Raw genomic sequence first — 21069 nt, forward strand, 5'->3', positions numbered from 1 at the left:
TAAGCCACCTGTTTTCTGATTTTCATTTAAAGACCTGAGAAATCAAATCAGTGGGGGCAACCCCATTTTGTAAAATGGAATGTTGAGCCAGACCATGATGGCAAACTCGGCCTCCATCAGGCCAAAGTCGGATTGGCTGGCCGAAGCCCTCTCTGGTGCCCAAGCCAGTGAGGCGATGGGCCGGTGTGTGCTGTTCCACTGGGTTTGCCCTTAAAGATGGCTTCTGGCTGAGAGTCAGAAATGACCCCTCAAGGCTCTTTACCTGCAGACACCGAAAGCTCTGGCGGGGGCAGTAACCTGCATTCCTCCAGCGATGTCTACCGTCCTGAGACAGGTCTTCATGATACTTCAGTTTGCCTCATTGATGCCATTCAGATCATCCGCCTCCTTGCTAACTCAGTGCATTTCAGCTACAGGAAGGCTTGGTGGCAGCTGTGGCCACCTACCATTTACTTTCCTGAGGCAGATATTCCAGTTTCACCATCTTTTATTGGATACAAAGCCACAAATTCAGATGCCCATTGGAGTCCTTTTAAATACATACGCTCGGGTACATTCAGCAAAGGGCATCTATGGGCGATGTGGAGCAAAGTGCTGGGATGGTGGTGCCTGGGTGGGGCAGAAAAGTGGGGCCAGGGGAGGCCCCCTGGGGGCTGGAGGTACAGGCACCACTTCAGAAACAAAACCAAAACTTGCTGTCCACCCCTCTGCCTGATGTGTTTAGGGTGAGGAAAGCTCCCCTCTCAGCTCAGGCCCACTGCACCTGGCTGTTCAGGGAAGGCATGGCGTGGGGGCCAGCTGTGGAGGTCCCCGCCAGCAGGGTTACGCGAGCCAGGCCTACTGGCACCAGCCACAAGGCGAGCCTGACCCTGAGCGCTAGGCCCTTGCCAGGGCAGAGCTGAGGCCTGGGCCCCTGCCAGCAGTGGCAGGCGAGGGTTGGACTTGCAGCAGGGAAGCCTGCCTGATTGTCGGGGCAGTCTTGGGACTGGCCAGGGTCCCAAAGGGTTGGGGTCAGACTAGGAGCTGGTTGCCTTAGTTGGCCCTGGTATTCTGATCTTCATCCAATCCTAACTAAACCTTATCCTCAGGCAAGGCTGCAGATGAACACGCTTGTCCAGGAATAAATATATACACACACACACGTTACACAGCAGTATATACAGAAACGGGACCTGGGAAAAGGCTGGGTGAGAGAGCACAGCCACCAGTAGGGAGAAGTGCCAGGCCCCTGGGGAAGGAAGTTCCATCCTCAGGGACTGATGGGTTGGGACAGATCCTAAAGCATGAGTTAACTCCTCCAGGTGCTGGGCCCTGTACCCAGTCCCCAGCTTGTTTTCACCCCAAGCCCACCAGGAATTTGGTCTTTGGCACCAGTAGTCACTCTGGAAAGATCTTCGGCTTAGCACCCAAGAGGGACCAGGCGTGGGCGGCTCCCCACCCACAGCCCAGAGGACCAGAGCCCAGGGCAGGGGCCATGCAGAACCCAGAGACAAAGCATGGAGTCAAGCCTTGCAGCAGCAGGACTTGGGAAGGAGGCTGCCTTCCCTCCCCCAGCCCCACCCCAGCAATTCTTGAAGGACTGGCTCAGACTCCACTCTCCCCTGGTCCCGAGGTGGTCTCCTGGCCTGTAAAAGCCATGGCTCTGGGCGGCCCCCTTTGTCTCCCTCAGGGACCCAGATACATCATCTCCTTTGTTCTCCGCCAGTGCTGTGGGGAGGCAGCCTGAATAAAGCACGATGTCCTCCGGACAAACACCCAAGTCTCCCAAGCGCTGGGCTGGCAGGAGGTGGTAAGGACACCGAGTGGCCATCACCCAAGGGGCCTCCACACCGGCTGGGTCCCCGGGAGCAGGGCCTGCCTCGGTTTGCTCGCCCAGATAGCCCTCTGTTGTGCATCTCATCAGATGTGAGATATGGAAGAGGGCTCCGCGTTGGGTGAGTGAGAGATGAGGTGCCCCCACTCAGGGCTCACCCCTCTGAGGAGGGGCACAACTACCATCAAGCTGGTAAGGACCTGTGGAAGCCTGCACACCCAGCAGTTCTCTGGGCAGACACCCAGGCTGGGGCACACAAGCCTGTCAGTCCCAGGTGTGCAGTGGGACACGCTGTGACCCACCTAGGCAGGGGCTTGGACCCATGCACTATGCATCCCCCACGCTCAGCTGGAAAACAAAGGATGGGGGACTTGGTGGGTTTCTGGAAACAGCCCAACTCACGGAGAGGAAAACTTCCCACCAACAGGTGAGGGGCGTCCTGTTCACCCGGCTGCCCCCTGTGCTGGTGATACTCAGCGCTGCTGGTCAGAAGGGACTTCACCACCACCAGGCCTTTCAGCACCACCTTTCTCTCACTCGAGCTCACTGCCCGTGCACCCTCACCTTTCCCAGAACTGATGGCAGGCATTCCACCGGGCATCTTCCCAAGGAGACTGCCCAAAGCCTTGTATTCAGGGATGGAGGCTTCCTGGGACAGAAAAAGCCCCTCAGTAGGACAGGCTCAGGCCAAGCAAGGCACCCCTTTGTGCTTTGTCCAGGAGACAGAGGGAGGGCAACACCTCCGGTCCTAGGGTCGGAGGGAGCAGGGGCTATGGTGGGTGCAGCTGGCAAAGCAGAACAGGCACACCCAGGGCAGCCAGGCCAAGTGGACCTCCAGCTCCCTTCCGGTCCCAGAACAGAGGAAAGTTGTGCTTCTCCTTCATGACTCCTGGGGACAGAACTGGGAGGTCAGAGCCAACAGAACCAGTTGCTCTGGGGTGGGGATGCCACACAGCCAAGGCTTCGTGCAGAACTAGATGGAGATACCGACATGCCACCCTTGGTATTTGGAGTCTTCAAAGGGTAGGGCCAGAACAAGTCACAGGAAGAAAACAACAAAAAGAGCAAGACACAGCTGTGTGGGGAGCCAGGAGAGCCGGACACACTTCTGAGCCTGCCAGGGCCCCAGCTCTGGAGGCCTTTTGCAGGGAAACCCAGGGTGGGTCTGGATGTCCTGATGCCAGGTTGCGGCAGAAAAGTTGGATTCCAGAAAGGACTGGGAAACTAGAGGAGCCTGGCCCCAGCCAGAACCTAATGTTTAGGGCTGAGAGCCCATCTTATAGCAAGAGAGAAGGAAACCCTAAGATGGATCCAGACTGTTTGAAAGAACTTTCCAAACGGAGGTTGGCAGGACCCACGGCCTTTGTGCCACTGTGGGAGGGCTAAGAGGAGGAACTTGGAGACCTGAGTCTTTACAGCCATAGTGCCAGGACCTGACCCTTTGGGAACCATGCAAGGGTCAGTGAGAGCCTCCATTTGTACTCTAAGCCAGTGATCCTGGTTCAGGCCCCAGCACTGCCCCAGGCAGAACACCCCCCAACATAGCCCCCAGCCCAAGGACCAGTGGAGACTGAAGCGGGGGGACAAGTCTGATGTTGGGGCTCCTTCTGGGCCCCAAAGGTGTGGCTCCCCACCAAGGCCACATCTTCCAGCAAGGTAGCCGGACAAGGAAGCAAACTAAACCACCCCCCTTCCGGCCTCCTCCAGGCCCCAGCAGAGGGCAGCCAAGTGATTCCCTCTCACATGACCTTGGGGACCCAAAGGCCATCAGATTCCTGTCCAAGCACCCAGATTAGAAGTATACTCCTTGAGGACAGGAACCGCCTCTCACTGCTGACAGCATTTCCCAGAGCTGGGACCTGGCCCCTCCAGAGGCTCAGGATTGGTGAAGGTATAGAAACATGCGCCTCATAGCTCTGAATTTAGTTCTGGTGTGTCATGGGATATGTGGTGGCTGGGAGGAGTCTTGTCTTTTCTACAGCAGTAAAAACTCGAAGTTTCCTCACCCTAGCAATATCCACCCTTGGGAGGCGTGGCCTGGATGTCTCGGGGAGAAGTTCTGAATAGATGTCTTGCCCTTCCAAGCCGACCCCACTACCTCACTGAACCCCATACTTCCCACTTTCAGCTGACCACATCCCCAAGACCCCTAGGGTTATCCCTGGAGAATATGGACCCAGAGCCCTGGCAGGCTGCCTGAAGGGGATGCCCCGCAGAAGGCTGGGACTGAGCAGGGGGACGAGAAGAACCTCTGGGCCAAGTCTGAGCTGTCTGTTGGAGCAACCCCTCTGGTCTGGGGCCTGACAGAGGCTCCCGACCAGGAGGCTGGGCCTCACAAAGGGGAGGCCGGCCCCAACAGCCTGAGCAGCCAAGGAGCCACCGGTGGTTACTGCAGATCCTCAGAGCGATGACACCAAGTGCTGGTGGAGACTCAGCTCTTCACTGGCTGTGCCTAGATGGCTGCTCCGGATGGGGGTGGGGTGGAGGTGGGGGACAGCTGTCCAAGCCCCTGCCCTGGAGAGGCAGTGCTTAGGGTCAGGCCTGCGTCCCACTGTCCCAGCAGGAGGACAGGAGACTGACAACCCCTCTCCCAGAAACCAGGGATAACACCAAGCCTCCAAAAGTCTAGTCCAGATCAGGATCCCTCTGGAGGTCCAAAGAGCGCGGCTGGCGTGGGGCTGGCAGGGGCCCTGCCGCCCCCAACCCGGGTTAGCAGCCTTCCACCTTGATGTGCAGGATCTTAGAGAAGCCAGGCCTCCGCCGTAGGGCCTGTGGACCAAACCTGAGTTAGTTCCCCTTGGGGCAGACAGGCGGAGCCCTCCCTTCAAACACCCAGGTCACCTGTCCCAGCCGCGGGGTGCCCTGGGGGTCTTGATCAGAGCCAGCTGCTCACCTGGAGCTTTGTTATCATGTCCTCAAACAGCTTCTGGGCCTCAGGACTGCTAGGCTCTTTGAAATAATCGGCAATCCCAATCTGAACCACAATGGACTTGAGGTTCCGGCAGATGCCTAGGAAAAGGTAAGTGAGGTGGGGCCCATGCCTGACCTGGGCAAGAGACCTGTCTTCTCTCCTCTTATCAATTAATGAAATCAGAACACGCTGAGAGGCAGCTGTGTGCTAGGCACTGGGAGCAGACCCGTGCTGCCCCCGGCTCCCCTGGGCAAGGAGAGAAAGAGCGTGAGGTCCCAGAGCACAGGCTGTGGTGGACTCTGGGAGGACGAGTGGATGAGAGCCAGCTGTGCAGGGGTTCCAGCAATTTCGCTGGCAGAGGGGACCGTTGTGCTATGGTCTGGGTATGTGGAGATGAATTACAGGAACAGAGAAGCTGAGGTGCAGCTGCTGAGTCTTGGCCAGCCAGAGCACTGGAGGAGTGGAGGCAGGGGGCAGATGAGCTGGGAGCAGAGGGCTTAAGGGACTGGATGCTGCCATGAAGTCAGGGCAGGAGAAGCAGGAAGGTCAGGAGGCTGAGAGGGTCTAGAAGTTAAGATTTTAGAGGCCAGGCAGTTAGTTCTGATGGTCAGCCCAGGGCAGGGCCATGAGACTGAAGGGGAGGGAAGAAGAAGATCCTGGCAATGATAAGAAAGTCAAGGAACCTGCAGTGCTCAGGATATGGGGTCCTGCCAGGGGCCAAATGGTCCCCGATGAGGGACTCATTGGGTGTGTGCAGCTCAAGCTGGGCACCTGCATCCTTAATGAAGGTGGAGGAATCACAGGGAGGGAGTGGGGGCTGGAGGGAGGTAGGGGCCAGCAGGGGCATGCTGAAGGCTTCACCCTGAGAATTGTCCTGGGGGGCTAACACACATTATCTCATTAACCTTCCTGCCCATTCAGCTTAGAATTCCACTTAAAAGATGGGGATACAGACTCAAGAGAAGTACAGTGACCTGCCCAAAGTCACATAGCTAATAAGCAGTAAAGACAGAATGGACACATAGGTCAGTAAGCTCCAGAACCCATGTGTTCAGCCCTTGCCCTTGGCTGGAGGTTCACGTGGGGGTAGATGGTAGATGATACTGAACAGCCCATGTCTCCAGCATGGAAAGAGCACAAGGCAACACATGTCCATTTGGCTGAACTAAACCATTCGGGTCAGATGCTGGCAGGCCTTCAATGCCACCCTGGCCTCAGAAGGCACTGGTGGCAAAGCCAGGGCTAGAACCCTGGTCAGCTTTACCCGTGTTGGCGTTTGCTGACCAGGAGCAAGAGGGAGTTGGCTACGCTACCTGCTGACAAGACGTGGTAAGAGTTGACAGTGGCACCCTACCCCTGTTCCCCATCACTCACTATTGAAATGCAGCAGGGCCTTGGGGGTTACAGGGGTGGCTGTGAGCACCAGCATCTCCAGGCCCTTCAGGCCTTCCCGGCAGACCTCAGCCGCCACCTCCTGGGTGATCTCCGATACATGGTCCAACTCCAGCACCTGCAGCCGCATGCAGTTTCTCGCTAGGAAGAAGGAAGGAGAGGGGAGGGCCTGCTGACAAACACCCAGGTCACTTCCTGCCGCCACCCACACCATTGCCCGAGCCCCGCTAGGATTTCAGTGATGCACCCACGCCTGCTTCCCATCACCCCCATGCCAGTCCCATGGAGAGACTCACCGAGTGATGCCAGGCCCTGCACCCCACAGCCGGCACCCCCGACCCCCAGAGCCCGGAGGTGGGGCCAACAGCGACCGATCATCTGTAGGCAGCGGTTACTGAAACGCATGGGCTGCTGGCTGGAGAATGGGGTGGAGAGAGGGTCGTCAGGGAGCCCCTGGCTGCATGCTATCCTAAGCCCGCTCCTCGGTCAGGACCCGCCCCACAAGGCGAGGGCCACACCAACCACCCAACTGTTCAAGTCAGAAACCTGGGATCTTCCCTGACTCCTCCTCCTTCACTTCCTGCCAAGACCTGCAGATTCCGATTCCTCAACAACTCTTCAATCCACAGCTCAGACCACAATCAACATTCAACAGATTATGCAACTAGTCTCCCTGCCAGTTCATCCAGTGGCTGCCGAGAGCCACTCACTCCCATGTTTTCTCAGTCATTCAACAAAATGCTTCTCAAGTCCTGCCATGACTAAGAACAACAGAGCTGGGCCAGAATTCACCTGCAGTGTGGGAGACCTGGGTTCGATCTGTGGGTTGGGAAGACCCCCTGGAGAAGGGAACGGCTACCCACTCCAGTATTCTGGCCTGGAGAATTCCATGGACTGTATAGTCAGTCCATGGGGTCGCAAAGAGTCGGACATGACTGAGCGACTTTCACTCGCTCACTAGGGATATAGTGGTGACATATAGACATGGACCCTGCCTCCAAGAGGCACGCAGTGTAGGGGAAGACAGAGAACATTACCAGTCTGATGTCATCCCATTTGTTAAGATCTATAGTCCCCCAGTGGCTTCCCAGTGCTTTCCTGATAAAATGCAAAAACCTAAATCTCTTAGGCAAGACCTGACCTTGGCCCGGCCTTCCTTTCCACACTTACTGCTCGTTGGGCCCTGTCCACCACTCACAGCAAACCTGCTACTTCCCTGAACACTTCATCACTTAACAACCCCCAGCTGCTGCCACGCACTCAGTACCAGGGGCACAGAAATGGACATTCACAGCCTCTGCCCCAAGAAACATGAGTCTGGTGTAAACTGAAACATTGAGAAATTATTGTAAAATTGACTAGATAGGGGCTAGGACCAGGCGCAAGAGGAATGGAGACAGGGGATCATTGACAAATCCTGAGTGTTAGTGATGGGATACTGGGGACCCATGAGGTGGTGTCATGAAGAGAGAGTCTTGCAGGGCACGAGCAGGGAGTGAAAAAGCCTGGTAGTTTGAGAATTCCAAGTAGAGCAATGAATGATCTCATACTCTGGATTCTCTGAAAACCAGCTCTTTTGTGTATTATACACTGACCTCCCTACCTGCCTTTCGTGTGTCAAACAAAGCTGGCTATCTCAGGCCAGCGTTTCTGAACACTCTGTGGGCTCTGCAGCCTTTAGGCACACATCTCAGCTGAGCCAGCTACAGGCTTAATAAGATCCACAGATCCTTGATACCACTTTTACTCTGCAGTTGAGAAACTAAGGCTCGACCAGGTAGCCCAAAGTTACACTGCCCGCAAGCCAGGCCATGATCCCGCGTCTGATTCTGAAGCTTAAAGACAGATTGATGAATGTGAATCTCTCACCCCAAACAGCACATGGAAGGGGCCCACATCTGCTGGGTCCTCACCCCCACTCGGGGCCCAGCCCTGCCCATCCCCACCGCGGCCTCGCTCACCAGGGGTGAAGTGGCGCCACCTGGAGGGAGACGATCTCTCTGCAGCCTGCACCCAGGGCCCAGATGACCTCATGGCCCACTGGGTCTGTGGCGCTTCTGTTGAAAAGACAAAAGCTGGGGCCACCCACTCTGGAGGCCTCTGCTCCTTTCCTTTGGGTCACAGAGCTCTTGGGTCCTTCTGCCCCAGAGCCCTGGGGGGAGGGGGAAGGTATGCGTATGCAGAGCTCAGGGATCCCTCTGGCAGATCCCTCGCCTCCAGCAATGGGGACCCACCTGTAGGTGACGGCCTGCAGGGCGCGGCAGTAGCAGCTAGCCAGCCACAGCGAACGGTCAGTGAGGATGTTGGGGCAGTGGGAGATGCGCAGGATCAACAGGTTTCCCCCCGCTGCCTTCAGCAGAGACTCCAGGCCTGCCTCCAAGCAGCCCCTGGGGACAGCCAAGAAGTCAGGGCACTGTCTGCAGCCAGCTCCTCCTCTGGGAAGCACCCTGACATCACTCTGGGTCCGCAGCCCAGGAGCGGTCCCCCCACCCCCACCGCATGGCCTCACCGGGTACTCCGGGCATACTCCTCTTTGCTCTCCTTCTTGCCCCGCTGCCGAGGCTTCAGGTTCTGCAGTGTCAGCGAGTGGGCCTGGGTGCACCACTGAGCCAGCATTGCCAGGAACTGCAGGGAGAGAGGAGTTATGTGGGCATAATAGGATGTGAGTCTGGTTGGCAGGACGTGGACCAGCCCCAGGATGGGAGGCCTCAGGAGAACATGTCGGGGAGCCAGGTTAAAGCTGGGTTGTGGTAAGGGTTGCAAGGACCAGCCAGACCTTGCAGGGCTAGACTCTGCCAGAGAAAAGATAGGGCCACAGCAAGGGTGACTGGGAAAGCAGGACGGCAGAGAGGGACAGGCACCTTGGAACAGACGCGGGCGTTCTCAAGCAGCACCCGGGTCCAGACGGCAGGGTGGCGGGCCACGAAGCGCCAGTCCCGGCAGACCTCGGCGGCGTGTAGCAGAGTGCGCGTGTCCAGGTAGGTGAAGATGCAGAACAGGGCAGCTCGCATCTTGAGGATCTCCGGGCTGATGACCTCATTTGAGCGGGAGGGGCTTCCCCTCTCAGCTCGCCGACCCCGCCCACTGCCTCCCTCCGGGCGGGCTGCACAATACCACAGGGTCAGAGGTCAGTGGGGGGGTATATAGGTGGGGAGCTGGGGTAGGGCAGGAACTGCAGGAGGAATGGGCATGACAGAACCACGCTGGGGGACCAGAAACTGGGGAGGAGGGACAGAGGGCCTCTGCTTCCCCCTCTTTTGCATTATCCCCCTCCCTAATTTTGCAAATTAAAAAAAGGTGGCCCTTCCTCAAGTGAACTTTCTTTTTAAGGTCTTATATCATGACACGGTCCAAAGTCATCCCCTAGAGGAGGCAACTGAGTCAAGATTGGAGGAGGGAAAGGGTTTGGATAGAAGCAGTGCATCTGTGAACAGAAGGCAGGTGAGGTTGCCCAGAGCAGTCACCAGGCACAGCCGTGCACCCTGACCTGAGCTTTCTGCCCCCGGACCCAACCACAGACGCATGTGGCCTTGTATGGATATGGGAGAGGGCTTGCCCCACTGGCTGCCGGCTTCACTTTGAACTCCCAACTCCTCTCCTATGAATGTCACGTGAATGGATCCCCGTGTCCCAGCAGCTCCTGCCCTAAGCCTGCAGGGCCCTGTACATGTGGGAAGTCTGGGGCAAGGGGAGAGGCAGCGCAGGAGCCCAGGAGATTTACTGCCTCAGCCTTGTGTCCCCTGAGAGCGGTCAGCACCACGGAAAACCCGGTCTCAGTACCCACCCCCTCAGGACTCACCAGAGAGCCGGCAGCTGCTCACCGGCCCAGCCATAGCAGGCCCAGGGCGGGGGACATCCGAGGGGCCCTCAGCCTCTGACTCGGTGGTTCTGGAGCCCACGTCGGAGACGTCACCTTCCTCCCCTTCCGTGCTGTGTCGACGGGGTCTGCGCTGCCAGTTCTGGATGGCCTGGCGCCGCAGTCCAGAGCTGCGAGGGGGCTGGCCCCGCTCCGAGCCACCGTTGGCAGCCTGGACCCGCGTGCCTAAGCCCCCGGGGCCGCTGTCCTCGGGGGCCCCCTCTTCTGGCCGGGGCAGCTCCAGACTGTCACTGTCATAACAACCTGAGCTCTGAGATGCAGCTGGGATGCGACTGGAGGCCCTGGGGTGGGGGGTGGACCAGACGGTGAGGAGCAAAGGGGTCCTAGGCCTGCCCAAACTCTCCATACCACCTACCACTGGCCAAGGGCAATCCACCCACCCTACTGTCCAAGAGTCCTCTCTGAGTATGGAAAGGCAGACAGAGGTGACCCAAGGAGGATGGGGGAGGAGGAGAAGCCAAGCCCCAGAAGGGCCAACAGAGCAGTGGATCTTTCTAGGGGAGAGTGGGCTGTGCGGGATGGGCCAGGCCCGTGGCTTACCCTGTGCTGGGAGAGGAGCCATGCCGGGACACTGCATACGTGCTAGGCATGGCTGGGCCCGCGTGGTGTTCTCGCTGTGGGCCCCCAGAGAGGGAAGGAAAGGCAGGAGGCAGAGGGGGCCAGAGGATGAGAAGGAGTGGGAGAAACAGGGTACAAGATGGAGATAAGAGATGGGGGAGAAGAGAGAGAAAAAGATAAACAGTTGGGAGAGATGGACAAGTAGACAGACAGACAGCCCAGAGAAGCAGGCTCACCAGCCCCCTCCCTGTACCCACCACACACCCCAGACCCCGGCTTGTGGCTCCTGGGCTCTCATTTGCAGAGATGGGCAGAGGGGAGCCCCTGCTTGAGGCCTGGGGTTGCTGGATGGTATCTCACTACAGCCTCAGGGAGGGGCTCCCCTATTCCTGGACCCCTGCTTCAGGACTGCAGCCTGCTCATGGGGAAGAGCCAAAGAAGGAAGCACAGAGTATCAGAGGGAGATTCAGGCATGTGTGAGGCGAGGTGGTAGGGGTCAGCTGGGCAGGCAAAGGAGGGAAGGCAGGTGGGCACTCACCGTCCTGCCTGGGGCCCGGGTACTGGGCCCAGCACCAGCTCCCCCACCTCCGCGGCCCAGGCTGGCACTGGGCGTGCTGCCACAGCTGCTGCTGATGACCTGCAGCTGCCGCTCGGCCCGGTCGGCCCGCTCGAGGAGCTCCTCGATGAACTGCTGCAGCCTCAGCTTGGCGCTGGCCTCCCGCGCCGCCGTCTCCTTCAGGAACTGGTCGATCTGCACCACCTCCCTGGGCCCAGAGCAGTCTCTTACCCGAGTGCCCTGGTCTGGCTGCCCACCCACCCGCTGGAGGAAACCCTGAGCAGTAGGGAAAGACAAGGGCACAGCTGGCCACAGTGTCTGCTCGTGGTCACATGGGTACACGCAGAGCACACCCAGGAACACTGCCCACACAACAGCGCATACAGAAATGCAAGCATATACCCCTAGTCATACGTTCACACTCCACCAACCCAGACCCAAGCACACAAGCAGACACCCCTGCTCCCCACAGAAGTACTCACAGGCATGTTCAGTCACACACAGCCACCTCCTCCCTCCAGAAGCCCACACATAGCCCAGTAGCCAGCTCCACACACTCATGTACACATATTCATATAACGTTCATCCACAGGCACGCACAGGCTGAGGCACAGTCCTACCAACACATTCAAACACACACACACACACACACACACACACACACACACATTTTCAGAAACGCTCTCAGATGCAGAAAAGCACACTTATGGTTGCACCAACCTCCAGGAGTTGCACACACAGCATACTTAAAAGAGTCATGTATTTACTCTCACATGCATTCATAGTCATTCATGCATCCATTCAACATGTATGGGCACCTTCTAGGTGCCAGGCACCGTTCTAGGTGTTGGGGCTACAGCAGTGAACAAAGCAGAAAAAAAATCCCTGCCCCCAGGGGGCTTATCACGATAGGGACAAATAACATCTACGTTTGAAGACCAGAGGAATGAGAAGAAGCCCAGCAAAGGCTGAGAGGAAGCCAATAGAGAGAGATGGAAATTCCAGGAGAGTATCTTTAGAAGCCAAGTTAAAAGATTTGTTTCAAGGATCAGCTGTGTCAAATGGCTGCCAAGGGGCCAAATAAGAGGAGGAGTTGGCCTTCGTAACATGAAGGTCATTGATGACATGGAGGATAAAGATGTTGGTGGATGCCTGATCAGAGTGGGTTCAAGAGAGAAAGTGGGGAAAGAAATCGAAGACAAGTAGAAACAATAATTTCAAGTTTTTCTCTGAGGAGGAGAGAAAAGAATGACACAATAGATAGGGAAAAACCTGAGGAGGGAAAGGAGAGAATTGAGCCTTGTCTTTGGTTGGCAGAAGAGAAGAGTCTGATGTCACAATCAGGAAACAGCCTTGTCAAGGAGCAAAGAGATGGCCGAGAAAGACATTCACACACATGAACGCGGTCACACTGTCATGGTCTCAGAGTCCTAAACGCACACCTTCATGCCACTCATGGCCCCACGCACACCACCATTACATGCCAGTGGCCACAGTGCCCGCGTAATTCGGCCGCACACACAGCCACACTCACGATGGTGGCGGGAACACAGTGATGCCATCACCGACTCTGGCACGTTCGCGGACACACCCACCCACGGGGCCCCGTGGGCCACTCACTGCTGCTTGCGGCTCAGCTCCTGTTCTTTGTGCACCAGGTCCTGCTTGAGCGAGGCCAGCAGCTCCACACTCACGTCCACCTGGCGCGAGAGCTCGGAGGCGCGCTCCTCCAGCTCCTCCTTCTCACGCCCCAGCCGCGCGCTCTCCTGCCGCGCAGTCTCCAGCTCCGCCGCCTTTCGCTCCAGCTCGGCCTGCAGCCGGCCCACCTGGCCTGCGATCTTCTGCTCCACCTCCTCGCTCAGCCGCTCCAGCCGTCGGTCCACCTCCAGCTTCTCCAGCGCCCGGATCTTGAGGCGGGCCAGGCCCTCTTCGTAAGCCACGTCGGCGGGCGAGGGAGACGCGGGCGAGGCGGACGCGGGCCCGGGGCCAGGCCCGGGCGGCGGCGTCGAGCACGCCGAGGAGGCCACGGACTTGCGGGCGAACAGCTCCCCCAGCGGGATCTCGATCTCGCGGAGCGCGTAGCGCGCGGCCGGCACGAGGCCCGGCTCCGCCAGCTCCTCGCAAGGCAGGCCGGCCGGCACCAGGTCGCCGGGAAAGTGGGCGAGGGGCGCGTGGTGGTGATGGTGGTGCAGCAGGTGTGGCGCGGCGGACGACTGCCCGACTGCCTGCTCCTTGCCCTGAAAGGACGTGCTCTCGAAGACCTCGCGCCGGGCGCCCGGCACGGCCAGCAGGGCGGCGGGCTCGGGCGCCAGCGGGAAGGCCGCCGCGGCGCCGTCGCAGATGCTGTTGGTCTTGGAGAGAATGTAGAGCGTCTCGTACGTGTGGCTGTACTCCAGGTGCGCGCGCAGCGACGACAGGCTCCGGAAGCGCTTGTGCTCCCCGCAGCGCGGGCAGCGGTAGGGCAGGTCCAGCGAGGCCATGGCCCCGCTGCCCCCGTGGCGCCCGGGCTCCACCGCGGCCGCCCTGGAGGTCAGCCGGGCGCGCTCATGGGGGGACGCGGGCGAGCCCCCCTGAGGGGTCAGGCAGGCTCAGGGCGCTGGCAGCCAGGGGCAAGGAGGCTAGAAGAGAGGGGAGCAAGCCTTAGGAGGGTGGTATCCCTCCCCATCTCCAACCTGTATCCGCCACCCTTGACGAAACTGACTTCCCCAGAAAACACGTGCTCACAAGAGAGGGGCAAGGAGACCAATGGCCAGACCTCCCAGAGGAGACTGGCCTGCTCCAGTACCTGCGTGAGGGCTGTGCATGTATGAGAGTGAGAAAGAATGAGAATTCTCTAAGGGGGAGGGGGGAAGGCATTAGTTTTATTTATAATAGTAACAACCTGGACATAACCGAAATGCCCATCACTAGTAGAATGGATAAATCGTGTTATATTCATAATGGGATGTTACCCAGCAATAAGAAGGAACGGTTGGTACATGGAACATGGATGAAGCCATTTAATATCATGCTGCATGACAGAAGCCAGACTAGAGTGCATACTGTTGGATTCCATACACATGGAGAACAGACTAAACTGATGAGGACAGAAGTCAGAACAGAGGTTACCTCTGGGACTCATATGGACTAGAAAGGGGCAGGAGGTAACTTTATGTGATGCTGAAAATGTTCTTTATCTTGATATGAGTGGTGGCTATACAGGTATAAAGTTATACAGTGTATGCACACGTACATTTAAGTTTAGTGTACTGTATGTACCAGCTGTATGTATATCTCAAAAAAAAAAAAAAGCTTATTTCCATGTCTTGCAACCACACTCATCAAACCAGCGGGACTACTGGTACCATGCTGCAGTGACCAAGATGCCACCTCGCTTAATGATACTGATGTGTACATGTCACTCTTTCTGTGCCTGCTTCTGTCCCACTGTCTCTCATCCCTGCTCTGCCCTTTGCTCCAAGGGCCATGATATTTGTCTTCTCCAGGTTCCTTCCTGGCACCCCACTCCTGGCCACCCTCAGCTCCTGCTGTCCATCCTGCCTCGTCTCTCGCTTCTGGTCACCCTTCCCCTTCCTCGTGGGCTCTCTACCCTGTAACTGGCCTTCAATCTCCTCGGCTGTCACTGTGCCCTTCCAAGTCACAGGCCATCTGCTAATCAGACAATGTAGTTGTCGTCAAGCGTCTTCAGCTACTTGGTCTCTTGGATGATACCACTGACTGCTCCATGTTGGCAGGCTGCCGTGCAGCTGCCCTGTTTGGGCTCTCTAACCTTTTCTTCTTGCTGTGTTCCTAACCGCCCTGTCTTCTGATGGGAGGCGTGCCTTCATGCCCCTTTTGCCTCTATCTGGTTCACTCCCACAGTCTGGCTCACTCATATCTTTAAGCCTTTACTTTCAGCTCCAACTCTCCATCCTGACCTACTCTTAAGTTCCATTTGCCTTCTGGCTTTAGACCTGGGTGTATGAATGGATGCCTGTTCTCTATGCCAGCCCAGCTCCCAGTCCTCCTGACAACAGCACCCTGCCTTGACATTGGGGAACCATCCTTTCTTCCCCACTTTCTCAGTCCATGTGGTCTGAGTGGGAGCTGATGGTTCCCCCAGGGGTCAGAATGTGATTTAGGCCTGGCCAATCAGAGTCCTGAGATGGGCACAGATCACCTAACTTGAGTCAATGAGTCATTTCTCCAGGACTTCTCTGGCATTACTGGGGAAAGCATCCTCTTTGGGCTCAGGTTTCTAAGCGCAGGGGCGGGCCAGGCTGTGAGGGCCATCTTTGTCTCCTTTGGGAGGAACCACCTGGGAATTAAGCCAATACAGAGAGGTAGAACTGAGACGGAGAAAGAGCGATTCCGCACAGTTTGAGGTCCTGGTCTGTTCAGTTAGGTGAGCCAGTTAATTCCCTTTTCTGCTTTAGCCAGTCTGTACCAGGAAAAAGTCCAAACTCAGAAATTAGCTTCAGAAGTCAAATTTTTTTGAAAGAAGGAATTGGCTGAACTAAACAGGATAGTGCCACTTCCCCTGTCTGCTACACAGCAGCCAAGCAGCTGACTAAACTCTCACACTGCCTCTAGAGGTGAGCTAGAACTTTAGGGGACCTGTAGAAAAATGTCCAACAAGAGATACTTTGGCTGAAAGGGGCTCATCTGAAAGCAGAAAGGAAGAAAATGCTGCTTTGCCCAGAGAGGCCCTTTCTGCCTGAGGCCAGTAATTCAATAGGGCTGAGAGTCAGATAATTAAGAGCCAGTTCTCTGCTGCTAGCTAAAGTCAGCTCAAGCAAAGACAGACAGGCTGGAAACACAGAGGGAGACACACCTGGAGCCTGACAGGCTCTTGACTCCTCAGGCCCTCTTGAACTCCTCCCAGCTCAACAGAGGCCACCACGGCTTCCATTACAAGCAGGCTTCCAGTGGGTTGCAGCTTGAGGGAGAAGGGGCAGAGAGCTCTGCCTCTCACCACAGACTAGGAGTTGCATTGCCCTGCGGCAGAGCCCTACGAGAGCCACAGAACCATGGGCTCCTGGGACAAGCAGAGCACCAAGATCTGTTGCTAAGAGACAACTCCTCCTCCTCCCCCAACACCATCACCAGGGACTTGATTCAAGAATTATAACTTTCAATGAGGTCTCTGGTTTGGTTAATAGCTCTGGGGATGGCTGAATGCAGACTGACTGAGAGCTTTCTAATGATTAAAGGGATTGTATTGCCAGGAAACCCCCACAAACCTGGAAAACAAAGGCCAGGAATTACTCAACCCCTGAAGTGTTCCCGCCCCCAAATTTGTACCAATGGGAGGTGACCCCTCAAAGCCCCTTGTGCACGTGGCCACAAAGCATGAAGGATAACGGAGGCTCTCAAGACAGCAGAAGCAGAGCAGCTGCTAGGTGGGCCAGGGCACCTTGTCCACACGGACTGGTCAAGCTTGTGGTCCGGGCTATGGACCTGTGATACTGGAGTGTTCTCCCTCCCCTCCCCTCTTCAACTGGAAAGGTTTTGCTATTTCAGCTATCCGACTTTTCCTCCATTGTTGTAGTTTGGCCATAAATTGAAAGACCAGGAAGGACTAGCTCAACACCATAAGAGACAAGACTTGCATTGGGGCTGGAAGTAGTAAGTGAGGGAGAACTGGGAGCCTTTCCCTTCGGAGATGGGACAAGCGTGTTTTAAGTTTTGCGAGGGCTAACTGCATTATGATAAAACAGAAAATTTTTATATGAGAAGGGGGATCTGTTTAGATCTTGGACAGAGGTGGAAGGGAATGGACATTTGTTGGTTTTGCTGCTCAACTCCAGTCCCCCTTGGTAGGTGCACACCCCAGTTTTCCCTTGGAGAACCATTCCCTCCTCTCTGAGTCAATGTTGTTTGGCTGACCTCCATGAGCTTTGCCAGGGGAGCTCATATGACCTTGGCCTTTTCATCAGTCACAGCTGTCAGTTAGTCTTGGGGAAGTTTCCTAGGCCAGGCCAATACAGCCCTTCCAGGATCTGTGCAAAACTGGCAGGATGTGAGGCTGGAGCTGCTGGTGGCCCTTTCTGCCCTCTCTTTGGGAAAGGTGAAGAAAAAGACTATGACTCCCCTGAGCCACAGAGCCAGATGTGCCGAAAACTTTAACCCAGGACTTGTCAATTGCATGAGGCAGCAAATTTTTTTTGTAGATTAAACAATTTGAATTGGTTGCCAGGAATGAGGCTCTAGAATAACACAGTGACCCACAGTGTCAAAAGACTAACCTTGGACTTTCCCTGACACACTCCCCAGCATCCTTGTTTCCCTCAACAGTGCCACCCACAGCCCTGGCCATCTCAATTTTGCTCCCTGCTAATCATCAAGACTGGCTGATTTTTCCTTTGAATGCTCTCAACACAACTGTTCTCTTCTGCTTCATGCTCCCCCTACCCCTGGAAGTCCCCCAGGTCCAGTCTTGGGTCTCACAGCTCTCTAGCATCCTATATAAGATGCCTCTGATATGAGATAACTCCTGTTGATGATCCTTCAGTGGTGCCCATCGTCTGTCAGCTGCAGCCAAATTCACAGCTTCATGCTTTGGCTTCGATGTAGTCTTGCCAGTTTGAAAAATGGCCTGGCTATTTCACTTGCATTTTTTTGGATTACTAATGGCTGGACTTTTTTTTCACAATTTGTCAGTCATTTATATCTCTTTGGTAACTTGACTATGTACTACTTTGCTCATTTTTGTACTGAAGGTTCATCTTTGCTTATTGATTTGCAAAGGCTTTTTATAATATTGATCTTTTGTCATTTATATACTGCAAATATTTTTCTCATGTGTTGACTGGCTTTTACTTTTGTTTATAATCTTTACTGACATGCTAAAGCTTTAAAGTTTGCATGAGTAAAATCTTTAGGATTTCTCATTTAGTTGACATTCTTAGGAAGTCCATCCCTACCCAAGGATTATATAAACAGTTATATTATGGTTTCCTTTAGTAATTTATGGTCTCCCTTTTTTTTTTCCAGTCGCTCAGTCATGTCCTACTCTTTGCAACCCCATGGACTGTAGCCTGCCACGCTCCTCTGTCCATGGAATTCTCCAGGCAAGAATCTTTTGTGGATAGCCATTCCCTTCTGCAGGGGATCTTCCTGACCCAGGAATCAAAGCCTGGTCTCCTGCATTGCAGGCAGATTCTTTACCATCTGAGCCACCAGGGAAGCCCCTGGTCTTTTTTTGAAGTCCAGAATGTTTTGAAAATTAAGGGCTTTAAACAAACAACCATAATACTATAAATACAATGACTGGTAGCATTCAAATACTTCAGGATCTGTGGTTTCCTTTCATACAAAGGAGTTTTCATCCATCTAGAAAATTTTGATATGCATAGTGAGACAGGGATTAAAAAACTTTTTGTTATGGACATTTTCACACATATCCCAAAATAAAGAGAATATGATGATAACTCTTATGTACTCATCATCTAGCTTCAGAAATTATCAGCTGATGGCCAGTTTTGTTCATCTGTACACTGTTCTCTGACTTCACACCTCTTCCATCTCCACTGGATAATTTTGAGCAAATCCAAGTTATTGTATTATTTCATCTAAAAGTACCTTAGTATGTATAAGACAACTTAAAACTTCTTTTAAAAACTAAATATTGGTCACTTATTATCACAATATTATTGTCTTTTTATGTCTATGAAAACTCAAAAAAGTAGCCTTGAGAGGTAATCCAAAAGATGGTTCTCTGAAAAGACCAACAAAGTAATTATTCCTCTGGCAAATCTATTCACAGACAAAAGGAAGGGAAACAAGTGCTATAGCAAAAAGAAGGGTATAAACACTGGCACAGAGAAGATTTTTTTAAATTACTAAAGTGCTACCAGGTACAACTCCTGGCCCAAATTTATGAAAATCTGGATTAACTGAATACTTTTCTAGGAAAATATAAATGATCAAAAGTGACTCAGGATGAAATTTTTAAAACCTGACTAGACTAATGGTTATAGGTAAAACTGCAGAAGTTGGCAAAGTGATCAGGGATATATTATAAGGAGAATGTGGTTCACACACACAACTGTTCAGGAACAGGGTTATTCTTCATGCACGTTCAGTCCAGTGTCTGAGCACCTGTGTTTGCCTGTCTGTCCCAGCTAAGTGCTGGTCCTTCCTGTGGGGGAGTCTGGCCTACACAGCACCTTGCTAGCCAGGCTTCTTGAAGATCAGGGGTAATCCTGGGGGCACAGGCCTGAGTGTGGAGGTGCAAGCTAGAGGAAGAACAGGGTCTCTGGAATCCATGGTCTTCACCTGAGGCCCGCCCAACCCCACAGTTTCCCTCCATCTCCTGGAGCTGAGAAATGACTAAAAATCATTCTTAGGAATATTTCTGCCTAGATTTTACCTACCTCCTCTGCATAAACATGAAGCTCTGCCTGAACACAAGCAAGATGTTGGAGGGAGGAGAGGAGAGAAGAGCAAAACAGAAATGTGGTCCATTCAAATTCCATCACAGTTCTATACTGTGGTCACCTGGACAGAACTGTCAGAGATTTTCCTTTGTATTCTAGTCTCCCCAAACCAGCAACCTCTGCAGACCTAAGACCTGCCTCCTTTTTCAGCCTGGCCCCGTCTCTTCACCATCCTCAGGACCTGTTATCTCCTTCCCCCATCTCAAATGTCTATCTCAAGTCTACTTTTAAGTCCAGCCCAAGGTTCTCTTTGAGTAGAAGACTCAATCTAATCTAATCTGGTATTAGCTGTTTTTTTTTTTTTTTTAATGGCTTTCCAGTGTGTGCGTTTCATCTCCTCAAATAAGACCAACCATCTCAAAATGTGTCTTCTTTGGCTCTTGCCCACTGTCACACTTTCACATGTTGACTCTGCCAGAAACACTCATAATCTTGCCTTTTCATGGCTTCCACCACCGCGTGGTCACTGAGAGTTCCTGCAGTGAACACTATTATTTATATCTGCTTAGCAAGTCTTCTTCATCTTCTATTAATAGCAACATCTCATCTTCTTTTGGGTGAGCTTCCCCTTCCTACTCTAAGGTGGAGTTCTGACGGGGCTACCAATCCCAGTAGGCTGGTCCCAGACCTGACCAATCATAGTACCTGATCTTGGACATGGTGGTCCCTCAGGCTGAGCCAGCTGAACTCTTCTCTGGGAATTTATATGAAAGACTAAAGTCTCTCTGGGATCACATGCTAAGGATGATGAAGCTGTCTATGGCCCTGTGCAACTTCCACCCATCACAAGGAGAAAACTCATGTATGGTGGGGAAAAAAATGTGGCAACACTCAGAGGGAAGTCGAATCCAGAGTTAGAGTCCTCACCCATTTTTGAGAATCTGTGTACAGTTATGCCCAAGACCCACTCATCCCTCTTTTTTCCAGTTATATGCATTAGTACATATCCTTTTTTGCTTAAAATAATTTGGGTTGGGTTAGATTTCTGTCACTTGCAATCAAAAGTCTTAACTAATACTCGTATAAATCTTTATTTCTAACCTAGAATTCTCTCCTAAACACCATTCCAACATGAATTCATTCAACATTCATTTACTGAGTACCTACCATGAACCACACCAGGTGCTATGCTGGGGATGTTGAGGACCCACAAACCTACAAGATCCAATCCTTGCCTTCAAGCAGCCTGTAATCTGGGACAGACTAAGGCATTGGATGGTGCAGTCATGAGATAAAGGCTATGTAGGAGATGGGCACAGAAGTAGAAGTTCCTCTACACTAAGCTTGAGGAGTTTGGGGGTTGGGGAACCCCTGGGAGGAAAATGTAAGCTCCGCAAGAGTAGAGACATTATCTTTCTCGATCACTGCTATTTTCCCAGCAGTGAACAACAGTGCCCACTAAGTGCTCAGGAAATGTTTATGGAATAAAGGGAAGGCGTGCATGCATGCTCTGTAGCCTCCTGGTCTCTCTTCTGTCTGGGATTTTCCAGGCAAGAATACTGGAGTGGGTTGCCATTTCCTCCTCCAGGGGATCCTCCTGAC

The 21069-nt window shown here is 54.0% G+C and overlaps 1 protein-coding gene across 1 annotated transcript; it reads right to left on the reverse strand.

The window, feature by feature from the left end:
- Positions 1 to 4522: 4522 nt before the first annotated feature.
- FBXO41 (F-box protein 41) lies at positions 4523 to 13587 on the reverse strand. The gene is made up of 12 exons (XM_068985690.1): positions 12728 to 13587; positions 11090 to 11315; positions 10534 to 10607; positions 9916 to 10274; positions 8978 to 9219; positions 8626 to 8741; positions 8351 to 8503; positions 8078 to 8173; positions 6413 to 6531; positions 6099 to 6257; positions 4707 to 4822; positions 4523 to 4582 (listed from the first exon to the last, which is right to left on the reverse strand). The coding sequence occupies exons 1-12, from the start codon at positions 13585 to 13587 to the stop codon at positions 4523 to 4525; spliced, it is 2580 nt and encodes an 859-aa protein (XP_068841791.1).
- Between the last annotated feature and the right edge of the window lie 7482 nt (positions 13588 to 21069).

The sequence above is a fragment of the Capricornis sumatraensis genome, chromosome 1 (assembly GCF_032405125.1).
Source record: "Capricornis sumatraensis isolate serow.1 chromosome 1, serow.2, whole genome shotgun sequence".
Lineage (NCBI taxonomy): Eukaryota > Metazoa > Chordata > Mammalia > Artiodactyla > Bovidae > Capricornis > Capricornis sumatraensis.